The sequence below is a fragment of the Papilio machaon genome, chromosome 13 (assembly GCF_912999745.1).
Source record: "Papilio machaon chromosome 13, ilPapMach1.1, whole genome shotgun sequence".
Taxonomy (NCBI): domain Eukaryota; kingdom Metazoa; phylum Arthropoda; class Insecta; order Lepidoptera; family Papilionidae; genus Papilio; species Papilio machaon.
In genome coordinates, this window is record NC_059998.1 from 2,421,367 (window position 1) to 2,440,633 (window position 19,267).

The 19,267-nt window shown below is 32.3% G+C and overlaps 2 protein-coding genes across 7 annotated transcripts in view; both read left to right on the forward strand.

Annotated features, from left to right (window-relative positions):
* Positions 1-19,267, forward strand: part of LOC106717740 (glutathione hydrolase 1 proenzyme) — a 40,125-nt gene that overhangs the window by 17,066 nt on the left and 3,792 nt on the right. The window contains exons 1-5 of one of the 6 annotated variants that reach the window (XM_045680451.1): positions 1,031-1,261; positions 7,642-7,863; positions 12,181-12,401; positions 15,242-15,431; positions 16,226-16,429. In XM_045680451.1, coding sequence (XP_045536407.1) covers positions 1,146-1,261; positions 7,642-7,863; positions 12,181-12,401; positions 15,242-15,431; positions 16,226-16,429 — 953 coding nt within the window. In that variant the 5' untranslated portion in view covers positions 1,031-1,145. Of the gene's footprint in view, positions 1-1,030; positions 1,262-4,900; positions 5,127-6,985; positions 7,144-7,641; positions 7,864-12,016; positions 12,085-12,162; positions 12,402-15,241; positions 15,432-16,225; positions 16,430-19,267 lie in introns of those variants that run through there. The other 5 variants (XM_045680452.1, XM_045680450.1, XM_045680453.1 and 2 more) reach the window with 5 other exon arrangements.
* On the forward strand, positions 8,765-9,199 carry LOC106717942 (nuclear protein 1). Its single transcript, XM_014511912.2, has one exon. The coding sequence runs from the start codon at positions 8,874-8,876 to the stop codon at positions 9,075-9,077; it is 204 nt and encodes a 67-aa protein (XP_014367398.1). The 5' UTR covers positions 8,765-8,873; the 3' UTR covers positions 9,078-9,199.

Below are 19,267 nucleotides of genomic sequence, written 5' to 3' on the forward strand. Positions count from 1 at the left end.
TTCACTGTTCAAAAACAAAGTCGTTACTCGCATACTTCAAGAAAAAAACTGATATAAATAAATACATGTTTTTGTACAAGACTTTCAGTCATTTTCAGTAGTGGAAGACCACTGTTATACTCAATTTCAAACGTCAAACGTTGCACGTAAAGAAATAGGTAATCGCAACACATTAAACTACGTATTCGGTTACGGTTTATAATGCACATTGTTTGCGTATTAAAAACTGCTAGTAACGTAAATATCGGTCAATAATTTTAATAAAACCTTGGTTTATGGAAACTAGTTTTTACTTCCATCCTCAATAATTTTATAGTGATTAATAAATTATTTCAAACAAACTTTGACAATAGAGAAATACAATTAAAAACTTTGAATATATTTGATTGGAGTTCTTAAATCAAATATAGTGCAGAGTACTTTCCACAGATTGGCACCAAGCACAAGCGTAAACGAAGTCAATTGACTTCCTGTGCATCTGCATCCCTCCTCCCGACATAAGGTTGAGGTTTTGTAATAGTTTCTTTTTCATCCTTTAGGAGCTAAATAATTTAGGAACAAGGTTTAATATTAAATAAAGACATTCAACTTTTTTGTATTTTATGACGAAGCTTTTGTCTTTCATTATGATACTTGAAATATTACTTCTGCTGATAATAAACTAGTTCAACCAACGATTTCTAATATAGGTTTTTTTTTTATATAAATACAATCATGTTTGACTAGTTTATAGACTAAGCCTATCTTTAGAGAGCTGGTCTGTTGATTCTCCTCTTTTATACAAGAAGTTTACGCTCTTAAAATTTAAATTAAAAATATCAAGCATTTAACTTTTGACAAATCTATGCATAATTTTAAATTAAATAAAGTACCAATTTCACTTACGTTTAAAAAGCTGTTTCACCGGTTTTAATAAACCAACCCATTCATTACATAAATCATTGAAATAAACTTGTTTTATTCCCCGTGTCATGTGTACGGACCCTTACTTGTGACGTATAGTGCGAGGTCGCGTTATTTGTCCGTAGTTTTTATGTTAGGTGCTTTATCACAACACTATGTGTTCAGTTACATATCAGATGTGTTTTAGTACACGTTTACGTGTATGATAGTACAAAAAAGTGAGTGTGTGTTAAATATTAGTGATGTGCGACACACAGTTATTAAGACAAAGTTCCTTGAAGAAACCGGGACAAGCAGGAAGTGTTAAGAGAAAAAATCTACATGTTCTTATTAAGCTTCCGGAATCCGCTAATAATAGGTTTGTTTTTTTTTCTCGGCGTTTTATTTACATAAATATTAGTTTCAACGTAAGCCTTATTTGATTTTTTAAAAGCTAAAAAAAGCGGTCACATTTCATGGATTATAGGTACCTATTCTTTCAGATTGTTATTTATATCTATAGCAAATTTCATCTGTTTCATCGTTCTGGAAATATGTAATAAAAACATCCATCCGTCTGAATTTTCGCATTTATATTATTAATAACATAGTAAAATTTGTTTTCTTGTCTTTCTTGTCTTGAACAGTAGGTTTCTATAGTAACACCTGTATAATAATATAATGTTTCAGACAGTGAAAACCTATCGCAAGAGTGTGTGTTTCTAGCTGCATATTATATATTAATCAATCATAATGTGACACAAAACCCACGAGCGTAATCTTAATTAAAACATAATTATGTAAAAATATAATACATGTGTAAAAATTCTATACTAGAAAAAATATTTTGTACTCGTAACAATAGATTAAACTAAATGTTTGCTTGGTATGGAATATTTAAGATCAGATTATACCCGATGCATAAAAAGTTTTAACTTTACACGTTACGTTTTTCATGTAATCAATGTAACATATGAAGTGAGTTTCCATTGTCTCAACACATTTACAATAACATAGAGTTTTCTCTGTTATTTTCATACAGAAAGAGAGACAGCATGATGTTTTGTGCAGGCGCTGGAAACTTAGGATTAGATTGGTCATTAAAATGTTGAAGCGAATAATAAAAATTTAAATTATTTTTTGGTCGATTCTTGTCATTATGTAACTAATTAACTAAACTATGTAATTGCCTTTATTTTTTATCACTGAAACGTAATATAACGTAAATGAATACCACAGATTACATTAAAAACAGTTGAACTATGTCTACTAGAACTAAAACGTTTGCTAAAAGCCATCGCATTCAACCATTTGTAGCCTCTGAAAGCAGAACAAACTTCGAACCTATTAACTATCTATATAATATATATAACTAACTATAAACTATTTTCGGTATTTTTTAATTCTTGTTCTTCAGCAGCAATAACTATCTGACCATAGTTAGGTTTAAACTTTTCTCTTTTTAAGTCTTGATTACATAATCACACGTGTGCACTTCTCATTTCTTGAAACATTGACTTGCCTTATCAACTCACTCTTTAAGAGATGACGGAACTTTGTATGTAGTGCGTTTGATCTGAGGATAATGATGTATTGATGCAGTAGATAATCTATATATATAAAAGAAAGTCGTGTTAGTTACACTATTTATAACTCAAGAACGGCTGAATCGATTGGACTGAAAATTGGTGGGCAAGTAGCTTAGAACCAGGAAACGGACATAGGATAATTTTTACCCCGTTTTCTATTTTTTTATTCCGCGCGGACGGAGTCGCGGGTAAAAGCTAGTAATATAATAAGAATTTTTTGTTGATTCATAAATTATTACGTTCATTATTACAATTTGCTTATCCGAATCCGAATAAAGAATAAATATTCTTTTTTTTTGTTCATCATTTGTACTCTATTTATCACATAAAACATACTAAAATGTTATTTTTATTTTGCATTCTTCAAGAGACAGGTAATTATACCACTAAGATTTGCGCGTAAATTGATATGGTATGTACATAGACATTCAAGGTCAGAATAAACTAGACCGTTCAGTAACGATAAATTGCTTTTCAAATATTGTACATGAAATTGAAATGTAATTTTTGGGAAAATATTCGATAGTATACGGCCTTGACACTTTAGTTTAATGTTTGATGAATAAATTGATGAAACATTGGTAAAGTAAATGATTGTTTACCGGGTGAATTAGACAGTATTAGTGCATCGAGAGTATCCCACAATAAAGTGACAGTATACCTTTGAATTTATCAAATTAACGCTATCGTAGTTATTCACACAAAACTGTAGTCAATTACACAAAACCGTAGACAATTTTTAGACAAAATTGCAAACATTTGTTATTGTAACGAACTTAATATTTTTAATTATTGTTAGCCTAAAGCGGTTATTCACCTTGGTGTTCTGTGGTACCGTTATATTCCTTCCTGTTCATTTATAAAATTATCATTAACTGAATGTGTTGCGAAATTTTATAGTTATGAACGAATTATTTATTATAAACTATCTACTTCAAAGCTAAGTAAATAAATCTTACATTTATGAAAGTATTTAGTTGTAAACTTATTCATTTACTCTGATTATATTTCTCCGACTTTCCAAAGGTCAATATGATTCATAGGTACATTGTTATGTTTCATATATGTATGTAGTTACTATTAGTTTCATTTCTATGGTAACCTTTTGTAGCCTAAATAGTTGAACAGATTTTGGCGAGTGAGGAATCGATTTGTATTTTTCCGAAGGTCATTATTAGACTACAGCCATTCAGACTTATTGAACTTTAAAATTAACTATTTAATATACAAAATGTATAGTATTAGTTGTTGACTTTCATACACGTGGAAATTCCTCAGTTTTATAACATAATATTTGACTATGTTATTCGGAGAACGTTTAGATTTGTACAACACAATGATGCCACAGCAAGCTGTTTATAAAACAAACACGCTAACATGTAAGCAATCCTTTAGTTGAATATTTGATAAAATAACTTAACATTACTTTGCAATACTCGACACAGTAACATAAAAAAAACATTAGATTGGTTCAATTTAAATCAAATGCAAAATATGCTACCTTAAAAATTTTAAATGGTTAGGGATCAATCAATAATTGCGTTGTAATTATAGTTCAAATTACAAGACAATTGTTGATCTCGAATCATTTAAGCTTTTATTGTGTCATTGTGACACTAATGTTTTTTTATATGTCACTGTCTTTCCGCACGATGTCCCAAACTGTGGCTCATCAACGTCCCGCGTCAATCATAAACGCCATAATCATATTGTACATATGTAAATATGATGTTTGAAATGTTATCAGTTTATCTCGCATCCTGTCCTTTCAAGAGCTCACAAAAGCGGCTGAGAGTTACATTAAAGGATGTGAACACAACGAGCTATTATGCTAATTGCAATAATTTTAGAAACAATAAAAATATGACCAAAAAAATTATGATGTATGTGATAGTTTGTACCCATGCTGATTAGTGCTAATAGTGATAAATAGAGTTACCTTAAAGGCTAGAAAGTAAAAAATTATTTTAACATTGTTACATATCAATATTTCTTATCTATAAACGAATGTATTTCTGTTCCTATCGTGGAATTAATTAAGATCGATTTATAATTCAAAGTTCGAGAAATTAAAAAACTTGTAAATTTAAAAAAAAATCCATTTAGAAACAGAAGCAAAGTGAAACGTGGTCGTAATATTACCATTAAGTAGTTTTTTGGCCTTCAAATTTTATTATATTGGTTTAAAGTTTATATCTTTAAAAAAATAGGATCAAATAATATTAAGAAAAATAAATTAAATAACAAAAGCACCTGATTTTAATACATCAATTATAGTATTAATAGGTATGATAATATATTATATTCAAATTTTACATTTATTGCAACCAGTTATTTTCAAACTTGTTCAACATGTGTGTATACACCTTTACAATGACGTACGAGGTTGTCAACTGAGATATTTTGTTCGCAGATTTTTTTAAACACATTGTCACAGTATTATGTGTTTAGTGTCCATCCGAACACATTTGACTTACAGTTTGATTACATTAATTTATAAAGTGACCGTGAATTCAAGTTTTTATTGAAAATATCGTGTATTATAAAAATGTGTGACAGAGAGTTAATAAGACAGACTTCCTTGAAACGACCCGGAAGTGTTAAAAGAAAGAATCGAGACGTCCTTATCGATTTACCGGATACCACCAGAGAGAAGTGAGATTTTCAAATTATTAGCTATTCAATCATCCAAAATAACATCAGATAAAAAATTTCATAGACAAATAAAAAAGGAAATAAAACAAAGGAAGCATGTACTCCTGGATTCTTCCCAGAAGTTTCGTTTAACAACTTACATATCCGTTTGAACCTAAAATACGTACTGTTAGGATGGCGTCCGTGGGCCCTTTTTTAAAAAATGATACACACTTTACTAACTGCTTATTTATTAGAGAAATACTATTACATTTGACTACTATAAATGGACTACTGAAAATGGACTGTTCGAATGGACTGCGCGCTGTATTGCCGCCAGTCAGACAATTCCACCTATTGTGACGTCAATGACGTTTTGGGGGTTTCTGCAAACGTGGCAGTTATGCCCTATTGTTAATTGTTCGTAACAGTACGTTTGATCTAAAATCGGTCAAGTAGTACAGGAAGTTAAAGTAAGACGACATATGTACATACATCCATGTTATGTTTGTGAATATGTTTAGTCAGTTAGTCGTCAGTCGACTAGAATAATTTCGGATTTAATAATCAACCGTGCTTCGGCAGTGGAATTTCACGGTTATGTTAATGTTTTGAATATTTTCAAATAATAGACGCACTTCATTATAATTAACATACGCTCGGAATACTGGAATACATAACATTTGGAAATTGCTGCTCTTGTAAACATTATTTCGTGTAAACCTGTCTTTGTTTATATAAGCTTTTAGTGTTTACATTACATTTCTTAATACTGGGTACATTTAGATTATTATTATGCTCTGACGACAATGGACGATCGGATAGATTCTTTGGTTTAAAAAAACAGATTATAAATTTGATCCCCAAATGACGCCGAATAATAGTATTTTTCTAGTTGTAATTCTTTAGTAGACTGGACAATATTTTAAACACTTAAAAATGTTTTAAATTAAAAACGGTTACTGTTTTTCCTTTAAAAAAATATGATTTCTATATTTTTTAAGGAAATTTAATGTAAACTACCAAAATCCTTGTAACATTTTATATGTCTCTTGAAAGTAAACAGTGTGTTTAAAAATGTCATCTTAACGCAAAATTATTACGCTCATGTAAAATTTGTTAAGTCATAGTGCGGTGTAAAAACTATACATTTGTTTGTTCAGATTTAACTTGTTACTTGTGATTATGTAATGAGATGAAATGTGATATAATATAATTTATTTCTTGTACATATACACATAAATATTAGAATTGCTAATCCACAAAAGCGAATCACAGAAAACTAAACAGAGAGAAACGAAAAACGGGTAACTATGTCTATCTACCTACATATTTTAAAGAAATTCTCCCCATAAAAAGTTCTAGTCACAGACAAATTACTATCAGTTATAAACTTAATTCTGTAAAGTTTTAAATTATTGGGTAGTTGTTTGAACCAGTCTGTATATGGCGGGTCTGAGATGTACACTTCTTAGTGATTACCCGATCTTTAGAGCTTCAGAATATAAAACAATAGAAGTCACGCAAATTTGTTTTAAAAAATTAGTAAGAAAACACTACGAATCACGCCATCTGTTAACGAGTTGCGGAAATAACGAAGAAGTTAAACTTCATGAACAGCTGTTTTCCCTTATTGATTTTCTGCCAACCCTCAAACAAACCTCACTGCTATGCCTGCAGTTTACTCACAAAATTAACGTCATACGTGTGACGTTCCACTTATAAAATGGTTATTAGTTAGTAATAATTACAACTAAATCAAAAACACATTTAGAAAGTAAAATTCAAAACGTTTTCTAGTGAGAGGTTATAGTCGGACTAAATTTTCGAAATTAATTAGACTGTACAAGAAGGAAGTGTGTGTCAAAAATAGAAATAATATGGAAATGACTCTAAGAAGTGGTTTATATAGAAGAAATTTTATAAATTCACGTTCTGAAAATATCCCGATGGATACAATCCGTTTGGTGTCACCAATTAACAGGTTTAATATGTTTCATGGGAATTTTAGTAATGACGATTTAGATTATTTAGAGAAGTAAGTAAATAATGGAAAAGCGTTTAAATAATAATGTAATATTTATAATCGATACAGTTTTTTAATTGACACAAATTTACAAAATTAAAAGCATAAGATTGTATTATTCTCGTTATATTATTAAATGGATTAATGAATTATCAAACTTATATTGTACTTAAAGTCAAAAACAATAATAACTCTGATAGTTAAGTATAACTTTTTAGTCAAAATAAATTATGTCGTAATTTTAACCTTTACGTAAATCTGAAAATAACTTATTAATAATAAGTACCGGTTCGGTTTTATGAATAACAAAGATTTTGTACGGTAAACGTGTTGAACATGTTTTCTGTGTTTTTTTAATGAAGTTACTGAGTGTTGGTTACATAAAATATAAACAACCTTTACACTAGAAATTACGAGAACATTCTATGAATGCTGTTAGTTTATATTGTATTTATAATTATGCTAAATTAAATAAATGTTCAATCTTACGTTAATAATGTATTGTTACAGGCCATACAAGCTAAGGACGAAAGTTATAATAACTGGGCTGGTGCTCCTCGTACTGGTGTCCGCACTGAGTGGCTTCCTCATCGGCAGTGCTGACTACGCGGCATGGAAGAACTCGGAGCCACCAGATCCAGTGCATCCATTAAAACCCTCGCCGTCTATTCTGCACATATTCCAACGCGCCGCCGTGTGTACAGATGCACCGCAGTGTTCGAAGATCGGCAGGTAAGCGCTTTTTTTTTTAAATTTTGTATATGGCAAGAAAAAAAAGGTTCTTTAAAAGAACACCTTTTTAGTTGTTTTTAGTTTTGTTTAGCTACTCGCCAACAGATGGCGGTGTGATGACTTAATTTTAAGACATGTCGAATCAAATGCCGGTGCTATAATTTTTTGTACAAATAGTACTTTACTCAATTATTTCGCATAAGCTTAGGTAATATAATAAATTTAGTAAATAATGAAGTTGATGATTTTACTGATTAAATTTACGCGACACGATTTCGTTGTTTTTGAAAAAGTGTTGTCATATTTAGCTTCTCGCTACAAAAGCGGTAAATTTATTTAGAATATTTCCATTGCCTAGTTTACATTATACCAATACAGTAGGACAGAAGAGCTGGCCTGGCATGGATTCACTGACGCTAGTTAGTGTATGTATAACTAGTTGTATGCCAGCGCTGATTTTGAGCGCTAGTTCTACTATGCTGGCATAATAAAAAAGGGTTTAAACATTAAAAATCTAATTATCCATGCGATCACTTGGTCCAGACCGTACGTATTGCCAAAACACGCCATTTGATTTGTCTCTTTACATTACATATTACATTTCATCTGGATATGAAACGAAGAATAACATCATTCGATGTAACAAGGTTAAATTTGATGAAGAGTCGTATTATTACTCATTTAATTATTCGATAAAATACAAAACCCTTCATTTTACTTTCCATTGGTAGTTTTTTTTTCATATTATGACCATACCAGACAACATAAACACAACGTGCTGTGCATAAATAAACGTTCTTTCATAACCGGGTCGCAGCGAGCTCTCCGCCAATCACGTTTCGAGAATTTTATCGACGCGCATGCGGTCAGTGACGTGTCGTACCGCTCCTATATAAGCGCACCGGCCTTTGGCGTCGTGAACATTTCATTGAAACAAAATCAATAGTAACGTTGTCACAGTGACAAATCTCGTGTGCATTTCAAACAAATCACATTTTCAACAATTAAATATGTCCGAAGCCTTCTTTGACGAGTACGATTACTACAACTTTGAACACGACAAGCACATCTTTTCCGGACACAGCGGGAAGCAGCGCTCGAAGAGAGAGGTAAGCGAGCACACGAACCACTTCGACCCGTCCGGCCATTCTAGAAAGATCGTGACTAAGTTGGCGAACACAGAAAAAAATAAGAAAGCTGGTAAAAAACATTAAATGGACAATTTATTGTGAAACTGACGACCATGGCGTGTAAAAGGATAGTGGAAATGCCAAATGAAAGGAGACTGTTATTGAGGATACCCGAGGAGAGCGCGGGTCGTGCCTCGTCGCAGAGATCACTGGAACACCCGAGACGATTCATGTTGACTCAAGGCTTCTACCTCGCCCAGCACAGCGCCTCCATCAGGGCGCGTTGGCGGGCGAGACAACGGCAGAAGTGAATCGTGCACCGGCCTCATTGCAACCGGTAAATCTATTTTGGATACAACACCGTTCCAACGACTGATCTCAAATCTCACTGAGCTTGTTGTAAAGCTCAAAATTGCTGTGTTACTAATTAACTAGATACTTACTTTATTACGTTTTAATTTTGTATCGCTAGCGGTACACAAATGACTGTAATAATAATTTTAAGTTAATAAAAAATATTAAATTATACTTTGGTTGTTTTATTTGGTTGTGTTTGCTAGGCGGAAAATAAACTGTCCTCTGGCGAGGTCGTTGGCTTGTTATTGAGTTGAGATATAGGCGGGCGTAAACGAGTACGCATCTACACTGTTTATATACAAAAAGAACCTTGGCTCGACTATCTGCTAGTCCGCGACTGGTTGACCTTGTTGTCTTATTTTTTACATAAACGTATTATTAATTCTACATTTTCTTTAGATTTAATGCTTAGGTTGAAAGATAAATAATGTTTTCAGTCAGAGTTCCATATTTTAAACTTATAATAATAGCATATATTGGACCTTCCTTTTGATTCCTGATACCTCACATGGATGGATACCTACACATATAAAGAAAATTGTAGACGTTTGTAGGTAGGCAGACCTTTATAGGTACATATTATGTACCTACCTAACTTAAACTCTAGACTAGAAATAACTAAACAAAGATTAATTTTCAAGTAAATATTAATAGAAGTAAATTACTTGGATAACTTACTATGTGATTACATTTTATAAATATTGTAGATAAGTTGGGTAATAATATAAGCAGTAAATAGTATTTGGTTGGGTCAATGAATTTAATTCTGTTTGAGGTCAGGTATGTATGGTATGTATGGCCAGGGCCGGCGTTAGGATGAGCCGCGGTTAGGCAACCGCCCAGGGTAGTACAGAAGGGGCATCAAAGGTCTGCGAATAATACAGTCCACATATTCCTAACTGGGTTAAACCCCTTACAGGCATGATAAAAATAGAGGGCGCCGTAGAAATCTCGCACGGGGAGAGCGTGGAGGTAAAACAGATACTGTATATCCCAAATGATTATGGTTTGAGGTCGATAAAATTGTTGAATCCAAAGCCTCGTTTAGGATTTTCAGATTCCATAAAATGTGTGATGCGAAGATAATCAATAAAAATGATCATCCAATACCTAATTATAATAAATCCTATAAAAGGTCGTGTAAGGATGGATGTTTGTTAGAACGGTTCAACGGATCTTGATAAAATTTGGCACAGATGTAGAACATAGTCTGGAAGAGCTGCTTATTAGTTTTTTTTTATTTCCGCGCGGACGGAGTCGCGGGCAACAGCAAGTTAATGATATTGCGATAAGTTGTAAGATATACGTATATTTGTAGGAAGAAGGAAGTTAACCAAAGTAACATTGTACCTAAGGAAGTCTGGTGATAAGAATTTTAAACGAATAAATATCGCAGTTGATATAAATTAAATAATACGATTACCTAAATAATGTACTTGTTAACACTTGGCCTAATACAGATATGACTAGCTAATACCCGCGACTTAGCTTATGGAGGGTGAATGACACTCGATTTGTATTTTAAAATATTTTAGTCAATACTGGAGAAATTCTACTGACGGAAAATGTTTATACAAACTTTCACCGAGATAGATTCATAGAAATCCTTTATTAGTGTTCTCCTACTTATAACAAAAATTGACTAATCGGACAAAAAGTGTTCCCATCTCTATTCATGGCTTTGTTCGCAATCTCTGCAAAATTTAGTTTCAGCGTCCGTTGAGAGACAAGCGTATCAAACAGAAACCTAACTTCGTAACAAAGTCACAAATTGAAATCAGCTGTTCCGATAGGAAACTTGCTATTAATATAAAATGTAGGCACTTAACACAGTACAAATTGCACCTCCTGAGACCATGTCTGTGTTTTGTGGTCATCAAGTCTCTACAAATATAATCAAATGAGAAGCACCTGCCAGCTTTAATAAGATTGTGGTCTTCGTAGTTAATAGGATTTTAAATAAAAGTAAATAAACATTTCCAAGAATGTTTCTTGGCGTTATTTTAGTGAAACCATACATTTTGCTTAATTGATTGATTTTAACACCTATTTTTAAAGTTTAACTTCAACGAAACCAAGACTGTCTTTTGTATAAATTTTTAAAAATAAATTGGATTATTTTCATTAAAACATCATAGTATTTAAGTAAGAAATTTCTAGAAGCTATATTGCTGATTCTAAATGGCATGTTACCGCGTTTGCGTGCGCTGACTCACGTAGGTTTGTCCTTACTCCACTTGTAAGCAACTTATTGCTTATTTTTTATTTAATTTGAATTTTAAATGTTAAAGTAAATAGCAAATAAAAATGAAACACACTGCCTTTTTATGCGTTCGCATGGTAATATAATAAAGATGGGTAGGAATAAAATATACCAAACTATGATGCGGCGGAAGTTTAGCCTACAGGTGCAAAGGAACATAACATCGACGCTGGAAAGCATAAACACTGTAACCCTTGAAATCGCAAATATGTTTTTCACACGTTAATAATTTCAATCATTATCAAACGATAATGATTTTATTATAGGTTAGCACAAACTACACAACATTGCTAAATACCGCATGCTTGTAGGCGTATCAGCTCACGAGTTATGATTTTTTGGCTCTCCTGTAAAGTTCATACTTTCGGGGTTACAGCGTTTACGCTTTCCAGCGTAGATATGTATACGTAGTCGGTAAAACATTCATCTTCTGTAGTTGAAGGACAAGATGTATAGTGGCTGCTTTGTACTGTAAATAATAATCTTGCTATCCACGTCTTTACATGCAGTTTTAACTAATCATCATCTCCCTGCCCTGATCCCTGATAGTATTTTTATTTATTTTAGACAAATCCTCGTTTCAAATGGTTCCGCGGTGGACGCAGCGATCGCGGCGATGTTCTGCAACGGGTTGTACAACCAGCAGAGCATGGGGCTTGGCGGTGGCTTCTTCATGACTGTCTACATAAAGGAGGAGGGTAAAGCGTACACTGTGATAGCGCGAGAGACTGCGCCTGCCGCCGCCACCGCAAACATGTTCCATGGGAACTATGATAAGGCGAAGAAAGGTGAGCTATATATAACACTTACTTATCCTCAATAGATGGCTCTCATTTATTTGCCAACGGCGCGTGTTTGTATGCACGCTAGTGACAGACAAGTCTACTGCGGATGTAGAATATCACGTTTAATGGTTACTTTGCCTCTTTATAATCTACCGAAATCTTTTATTGTGTTGTGCACAAAAAGTTTCGATAGCATAATATTGAGTTAGTGATTTAGGCTTAAAAATAGGACTTAGTTGCTTAGTTGTTTAACCTTTATAAATGACTACAAAAGTATAGATTACCTTCTATACTAGGTCGAGGACTTTGTCACATGTCTAGTTATTTGCGTTATATTACCTCTGGAAGGTTTTACCGACTTATTTTTGCTACCAATATATGGTTTCTCTTTATAAATGTGAAACATTACTAAGGCTTAATGCGCTGGGGATTCATGTAATAAAGTCTCCTAGCAGAAGATTTTTTTAACTATTATTGAATCGATCGGCGTTTGTTCGTGGGCATACATTGTGATATAATCGCTTACTCATTGTATCGTGTTTGTACGTATTGAGGTTATGTCTCAGTTTATGCAATTGTTTTCGGAAACATGCGTTGCTAGCTGAAATCGTTTTATAAACTGGAATAAGACGCAAACAGCTGAGCTGATGTTAAAATATTACCGTTATAAATTATGATATATCAGTACTTTGGATGGATTTGTTATGGATTGAAGTTGTTAAAAAAATTAGTAAACGAATAAGTAACTTTACTGCAATAGACTTGAACTTTAGACCACTTAACTGGAAACACATAAAATCAAGTCATGTCTATATCTCTAATATATAAAATTCTCGTGTCACAGTTTTCGTTGCCATACTCCTCCGAAACGGCTTGACCGATACTCATGAAATTTTGTGAGCATATTGAGTAGTTTTGAGAATCGGCCAACATCTATTTTTCATAAACCCCCCCCCCCCCATTTTTTAACTGCGCGCGGACGTAGTCGCGGGCGACAGCTTTATACGTATTGATACAATTATAGTGTCTGCATGTATGTAATGTAGAGAAAAAATCATACATCGTACATACGATGTATTTACGTTGCTAATAACGAGAAAACAATTTTTTAAATGTTTGTCTGTTTATATGTCTGTCCGCGTTTGTTTCGGGTAATCTCCGGAAAGGCAGGACAGATTTTAACGTGCCTGACGAAAAGGTAGTTAATGTAATTTTTTTAATCTGCGCAGAAGAAGTCGGAGGCGGAGTCTTTCTAGATCTAGGCAGTAGTTAATACAAGAATGTCTACATACCGATAACAGTATAATCGACTAATACGTGTCCGTTCCAAATAACCTTATCGTTGCGGCCTCGGAAATCTTTACTATTTATTAATATTTCTTTGTTCGATACAATGCTTTATCAATTACGCTATCTGCCGCACTCAGACTTAAATTGATACTTATCTTTCATTTAGTGTGAATTTCACATAGTAAGCATCAATATATGGCTCCCTTAGTGTATAACAGATTCAGAAAAACGAAGTAATGTAAATAAAGAAATCGGCCTTTGCTTTAAATAAAGTACACATTTAGGGCAGGTGTTACAAACCTTTAGAAACGTGTCATTTATCTAAAGAAATGTTTAATGAGGTTGTAGGCGTATGATTATTATGAAAATTTAGATATTGTAATTGTTGAGTATACCTTTATACATTCTGTTATATCTGTTTCAGAAGTGAATGACAGACAATATGTTTCTAAAGTGAAAAACAAAAAATTAATTGACTATCTGGAAATGCAGCTATTGGGAACAAAATTTTGACCTATTTATTAACAGTATTCCAATTGTAGTTAGTAAAACTGCACTAGAAAAACAAAGGTTGTCTAATTGTATCTATTGTTAAGCATGTGTATTTTAGACAAATAAATTTCTATAGTCGTAAAAACAATTGTTCAAATATTAAGCCTTTATTGAGAACAACGACCTAGTTATGGTATACAGCGACGAGAACCGAATGCACTCGTAAATATGCGACCTTATAAAGGTGAACATTATTATTAATTTAAACAACTTGTGGAGCAAAAACAAAAAGCGAATTATCTGTCCAAAATATAATTTGCCATCCATCTCAATTTCTTTGAAAACACAGAGATAAAAAAAATCAGTTGGTGTACCAACTTGCTCTTCTTTGTTGCATTTATATAAATTAAAAAGCACTATGATAACCACCTCGTTCTACTAGTTGCTTGTTTGCCCCCTTATCTTAATAAAACTACATCTTCTTTATTTACCCGCTAACTTTCGCTTTGATATTTGAAGTACTGGAAAAGAAATGCTGACGTCATAAAATTAATACAACAATCACTTCTTAGTAATTCAGAGGGTATCGTAATGTTATTTAGAAGTCAATTGTTAGTGTCAAACGTGTTAGTAATCCTGTCTCAAGTATGTGCTGGTACCTACGGATTTTGCGAGACGCTTTCATGAGAAAGTTTCACCGAAGCTTTCTCTTCGATCTGGTTCGACCGACTAATACACGAGATACGCAAGATCTTTAAAATTTCACTATCACTATCATATCATATCACGTTTCATAACGTGAAGATGAACCAGTATTGTACATGGTGGCACCACCATAGGTGATAAGTATGAATAATCGTCCAAGAAGTTCTTTATCACAAATGATAACTTGTATTAGGGTAAATTACATAATCATTTTTAAGCCTAAAAAGTATCTATTTTTCTAATTGGTCAATGGAAAGAAAATAAGGTCTTCTTTCTATAGTTGATTTTATAGTTCATTCAAACTGTTCACAAAAACTTTTGAACTGCAAACTCTATGCCTATTATTTTTTTCATAGGTCCATTGTCTTTGGGCATCCCTGGTGAACTGCGAGGGTTATGGGCTGCGTACAAGAGATGGGGCAAACTTCCCTGGGAGAGTTTACTGGCCCCCACACTGGCCCTATGTGAGAATGGCTACGTCATGTCAAAAGTATTATTCGATGGACTTGAAAGTGCTCCATATGTCAAGAATGATCCAAATCTAAGGTAAATTGTAACCTCAAACAATTTTTTTTATAGAAAGCAACAATGAATCAAGTGTTTGTAATGTTAAGAGACTATAAAAGCGGCAAATTAAATTAACAGGAAAATAGTAAATATATAGGAAAAGATAAAATAAGAAGCAATGATTGGTTACTCTAAATTGCGACATTTTTTTAATAAGTTACAAAAAATAACAAACAGTGAACTGCGCACATATGTATTCGACTTGCGCATGAGTCATTCTCATCTATCTCTTGTATTATGCAATATGTAACAAGATTGCGTGTTCCTTGTTGTCAAACATATACATAATATTATTTATGCTATGTTTATAGATGAGATAACAACTATGTAATTTTGTTGACGCGCAAATAAATCTATATATATATTCTATTTAATAAAATATATCTATTTATAAAACAAAGTAACAATATCATAATCCCTTGTAAAACTTACTTTATTTTCTTTCCTGTATTTTGTAGTTTATTGGCATTATCCTACAAAGTGCAAGATTTAGAAAATTACTTAGTATTAATATTATAAATGCGAATTTTTAGATGGGTGGATGTTTGTTTGAAGGTATCTCCAGAACAACACAACGGTTCTTGATGAAATTTGTCTCAGATGTAGAACATAGTCTGGAAGAACACATAGGCTACTTATTAGGTTTTTTTTAATTCTTCGCGGACGAAGTCATGGGCGACAGCTAGTAGTTTATAAATTGCTATTCATTAATGTGTGCGACATTAGACAGACAATACAATAACAAAACAATACAATGAAATCTTTCTTTTTAGGAAAACATACTACAACCCTACAAAAGGCCAGTTCCACAGACCTGGGACGGTGGTGAAGCCGAGTGAAGCATTCTGTAAGACGTTGAAGGTGATAGCTAGAAACGGTGGTGATGAACTATACAATGGTAGCCTCGCTGTTGAATTTTTGGACGACTTGCAGCGCGCGGGCAGTATTGTTACAGCTGACGATCTGAGGAATTATCAGTAAGTAAACAGTATTTTGAACATATAAATAACTATTAATTAAAAAATTGGTCTACGCTTTCAATTGGTCTTCAATTTGGCTTTCAATTTCAATTGGTCCTACGCTTAAGGTTTTTGAGCTTTACTTTTTGTGCTTTTTGAACTCTGCTAAATTCAATAATGAGATTTCAAACGGAATATAAACTTAACAAAGGAAGTCGTTTATATTATCATCATATGGGCACTAAATGGCTCGAAATGTGTCACAACTATTCCCGTCGGAATCATGAATTTGCTAAAATTATAAAGCACGTCATGAAAAAGATAAGACTTGAACTCAACAAAATTCACGAATGGCCATTACCTTCACAAGGTTTTGAACTAATCTTTGACACTTCTTCATGGCAAACAACTTATAAAATAAGGTATACTTGTTCCGTTTCAATCAGGTTTTTTTATCAGTTCATTTTGAAGAACTTAGTGTACCCTTCAAAGAGATGACTACAATAATTATTGCACAAGAAATGTCCAATATTTCATATTCTATAAAAAAAAAGTTGTGATTCATAATAATTCGGTTTTATAAATAGTAGAATTTTGTAATAAATTTCACAATATAATGTCACTTACAGATAAAAAATAAGAATTTTGATGACCACAGAATTTTGATAACATTTTAACAATTTAATGTTTTTCCATTTCACCAAAATAAAAATATATTTTTCTAAAATAACTTTATTTTTTCAACGATATCTTGGTAAACATTCGATAACCTATATTTTATCTTTACAATTTATTTTTATAAAACCTTCAAAACTGTTTTGTTTTTGAACAAAACAAGTTATCTCAAATTATCAATTAATATTTGATTTCAAGAATTAAAGCGATTATTATTATTTGTATTTTTTATCAACTGATTTCGGATTTAACATACGTAACTGGGCACACCTATCTCGTACACAAACAAATCGAGTCACGTAGACTTCTAGAGACATTGTTTATTATTCAACTGACGTAGTGCGACTTCTGATAACCACTTCATGTCATTAGCAGATTAATAACAAAAGAAATGTAATAATATTTATCACTTTTTTGTATATTTGTATACTTGTATATTTGTATTATTATTATACAAAAATAATTCTGACTGGTCTGAACAGAAAGTTATTAGACAAGACAGAAATAGGTAGGTTGGTATGCTATGAATAAATTACACAGCTCAACGTGAAGTTATAAAAATAACAGCAAATCAATTTCAACTGAAATGAGGTTAATGTATAAATAAATAAATCAATATGTTCTTCATTGCAACTAAAACAATACATCAAATTTATTATCGAAGGTTTTCCTAGAATTCAACTTTAATTAACTATACAGTGACTCATCCATTGTCGAATTATGAATGTTAGTGAACACTGCCATCTAGTGCATGAATTTAAACTTTTTACGAAATTAAATTAAAGAAATTATTAATGATATATTTACCGTGGGTTTCTGAGACCAAATCTTTGTGTAAAACATATCGTCATCTCTGTTATTATCTTTGACAAAACAGAGTTAACAATATGTTTGTAACGGAGATATTGGTCTCAGAAACCGGTTAGTACAACTGAAACAATGTACTTTAATAACACGTAAAATATAATTACTTATTCTCTTCGCTTTACTGTAAAGCATTTCAAATTTCATAGTCCGATTAAAATTCTCAATTCGACAAAGTTAAATTTGATTACTTTGCTGACTTTATTTCACAATATGGCGGATATTGTTTTTATTCGTGTACACCTGTTTAAATTTAAGACTTAAACAATACATTTTCTATGAGTCATTGTCTTTATTCTGTTATTAAAGGGAATAAACATTATCGGACTCATTAAATTTTATTGTTTCTTTTTAATAGTTACATTGACATTTCGTCATTGTCTAGTCCCCATAGGTTTCGTTCATACCGGGATGGAGAGCAGAGCAGATTTTTTTTTATCGCAAATGAAGTTGTGCTTTATTCGATAGGAAAAAGGTTGATTTTACTTTGCATGTTTTTTAACAAGAGCAAACGTAAAAAATAAAACTAAACCTTATTTCAATGGGATAATGCTCAATTTTATTTGTGATAAATATCTGCTCTGGTCTCCGCCCCGATCTGTCTGAACGGACCCTTTGAGAAAAGAAATGGCACATTTTTATCATTTTTTTTACTGACTATTAATAATATTTAGAATTATAAATTAACGAACGTTTATAAGTTATTTTATAAAGAATTAATATATAAAACCAAATTAAAATATATACGATTGAAAGAAGATAAGTTTTAATCTTATATCTTACTAATATTATAATTGCGAATATTTAGATGGATGGATGGATGGATGTTTGTTTGAAGGTATCTCAAGAACAGCTCAACGGTTCTTGATGAAATTTGGCACAGATGTAGAAAATAGTCTGGAAGAACACATAGGTTACTTATTAAGTTTTTATTTAATTCTGCGCGGACAGAGTCGCGGACGACAGCTAGTTGTTGATTAAATTTAAAATTTTAAATCATCAGACACTATGATCTAAAACATAAACAAAAAAATAAAAGCATCAAATTAATAATACCAAACAGTACTACCACTTTAAAACGAAGCCGCTCTCACGCGTAGACTTTTTTGCCTCCAATACAAGTTTTTTTTATAGATGACTTAACTAAACAACTTATCACATGAGTGTTCGGCACTCAGAGTCACTTAGTGTAGTGAGTTCACACTCATCTACACTAAGCGCTGCTTAATGAACATTTAACGTGTCTGTGTTTAATCTGATTTTGGTATGTTGTTTGAATTTATTACACAATGATTACTACGCAGTGAGAAATAAAAG

What these genes read in the sequence shown, in the direction of transcription:
- LOC106717942 (XM_014511912.2), top strand. Translation starts at nt 8,874, where the DNA reads ATGTCCGAAGCCTTCTTTGACGAGTACGATTACTACAACTTTGAACAC.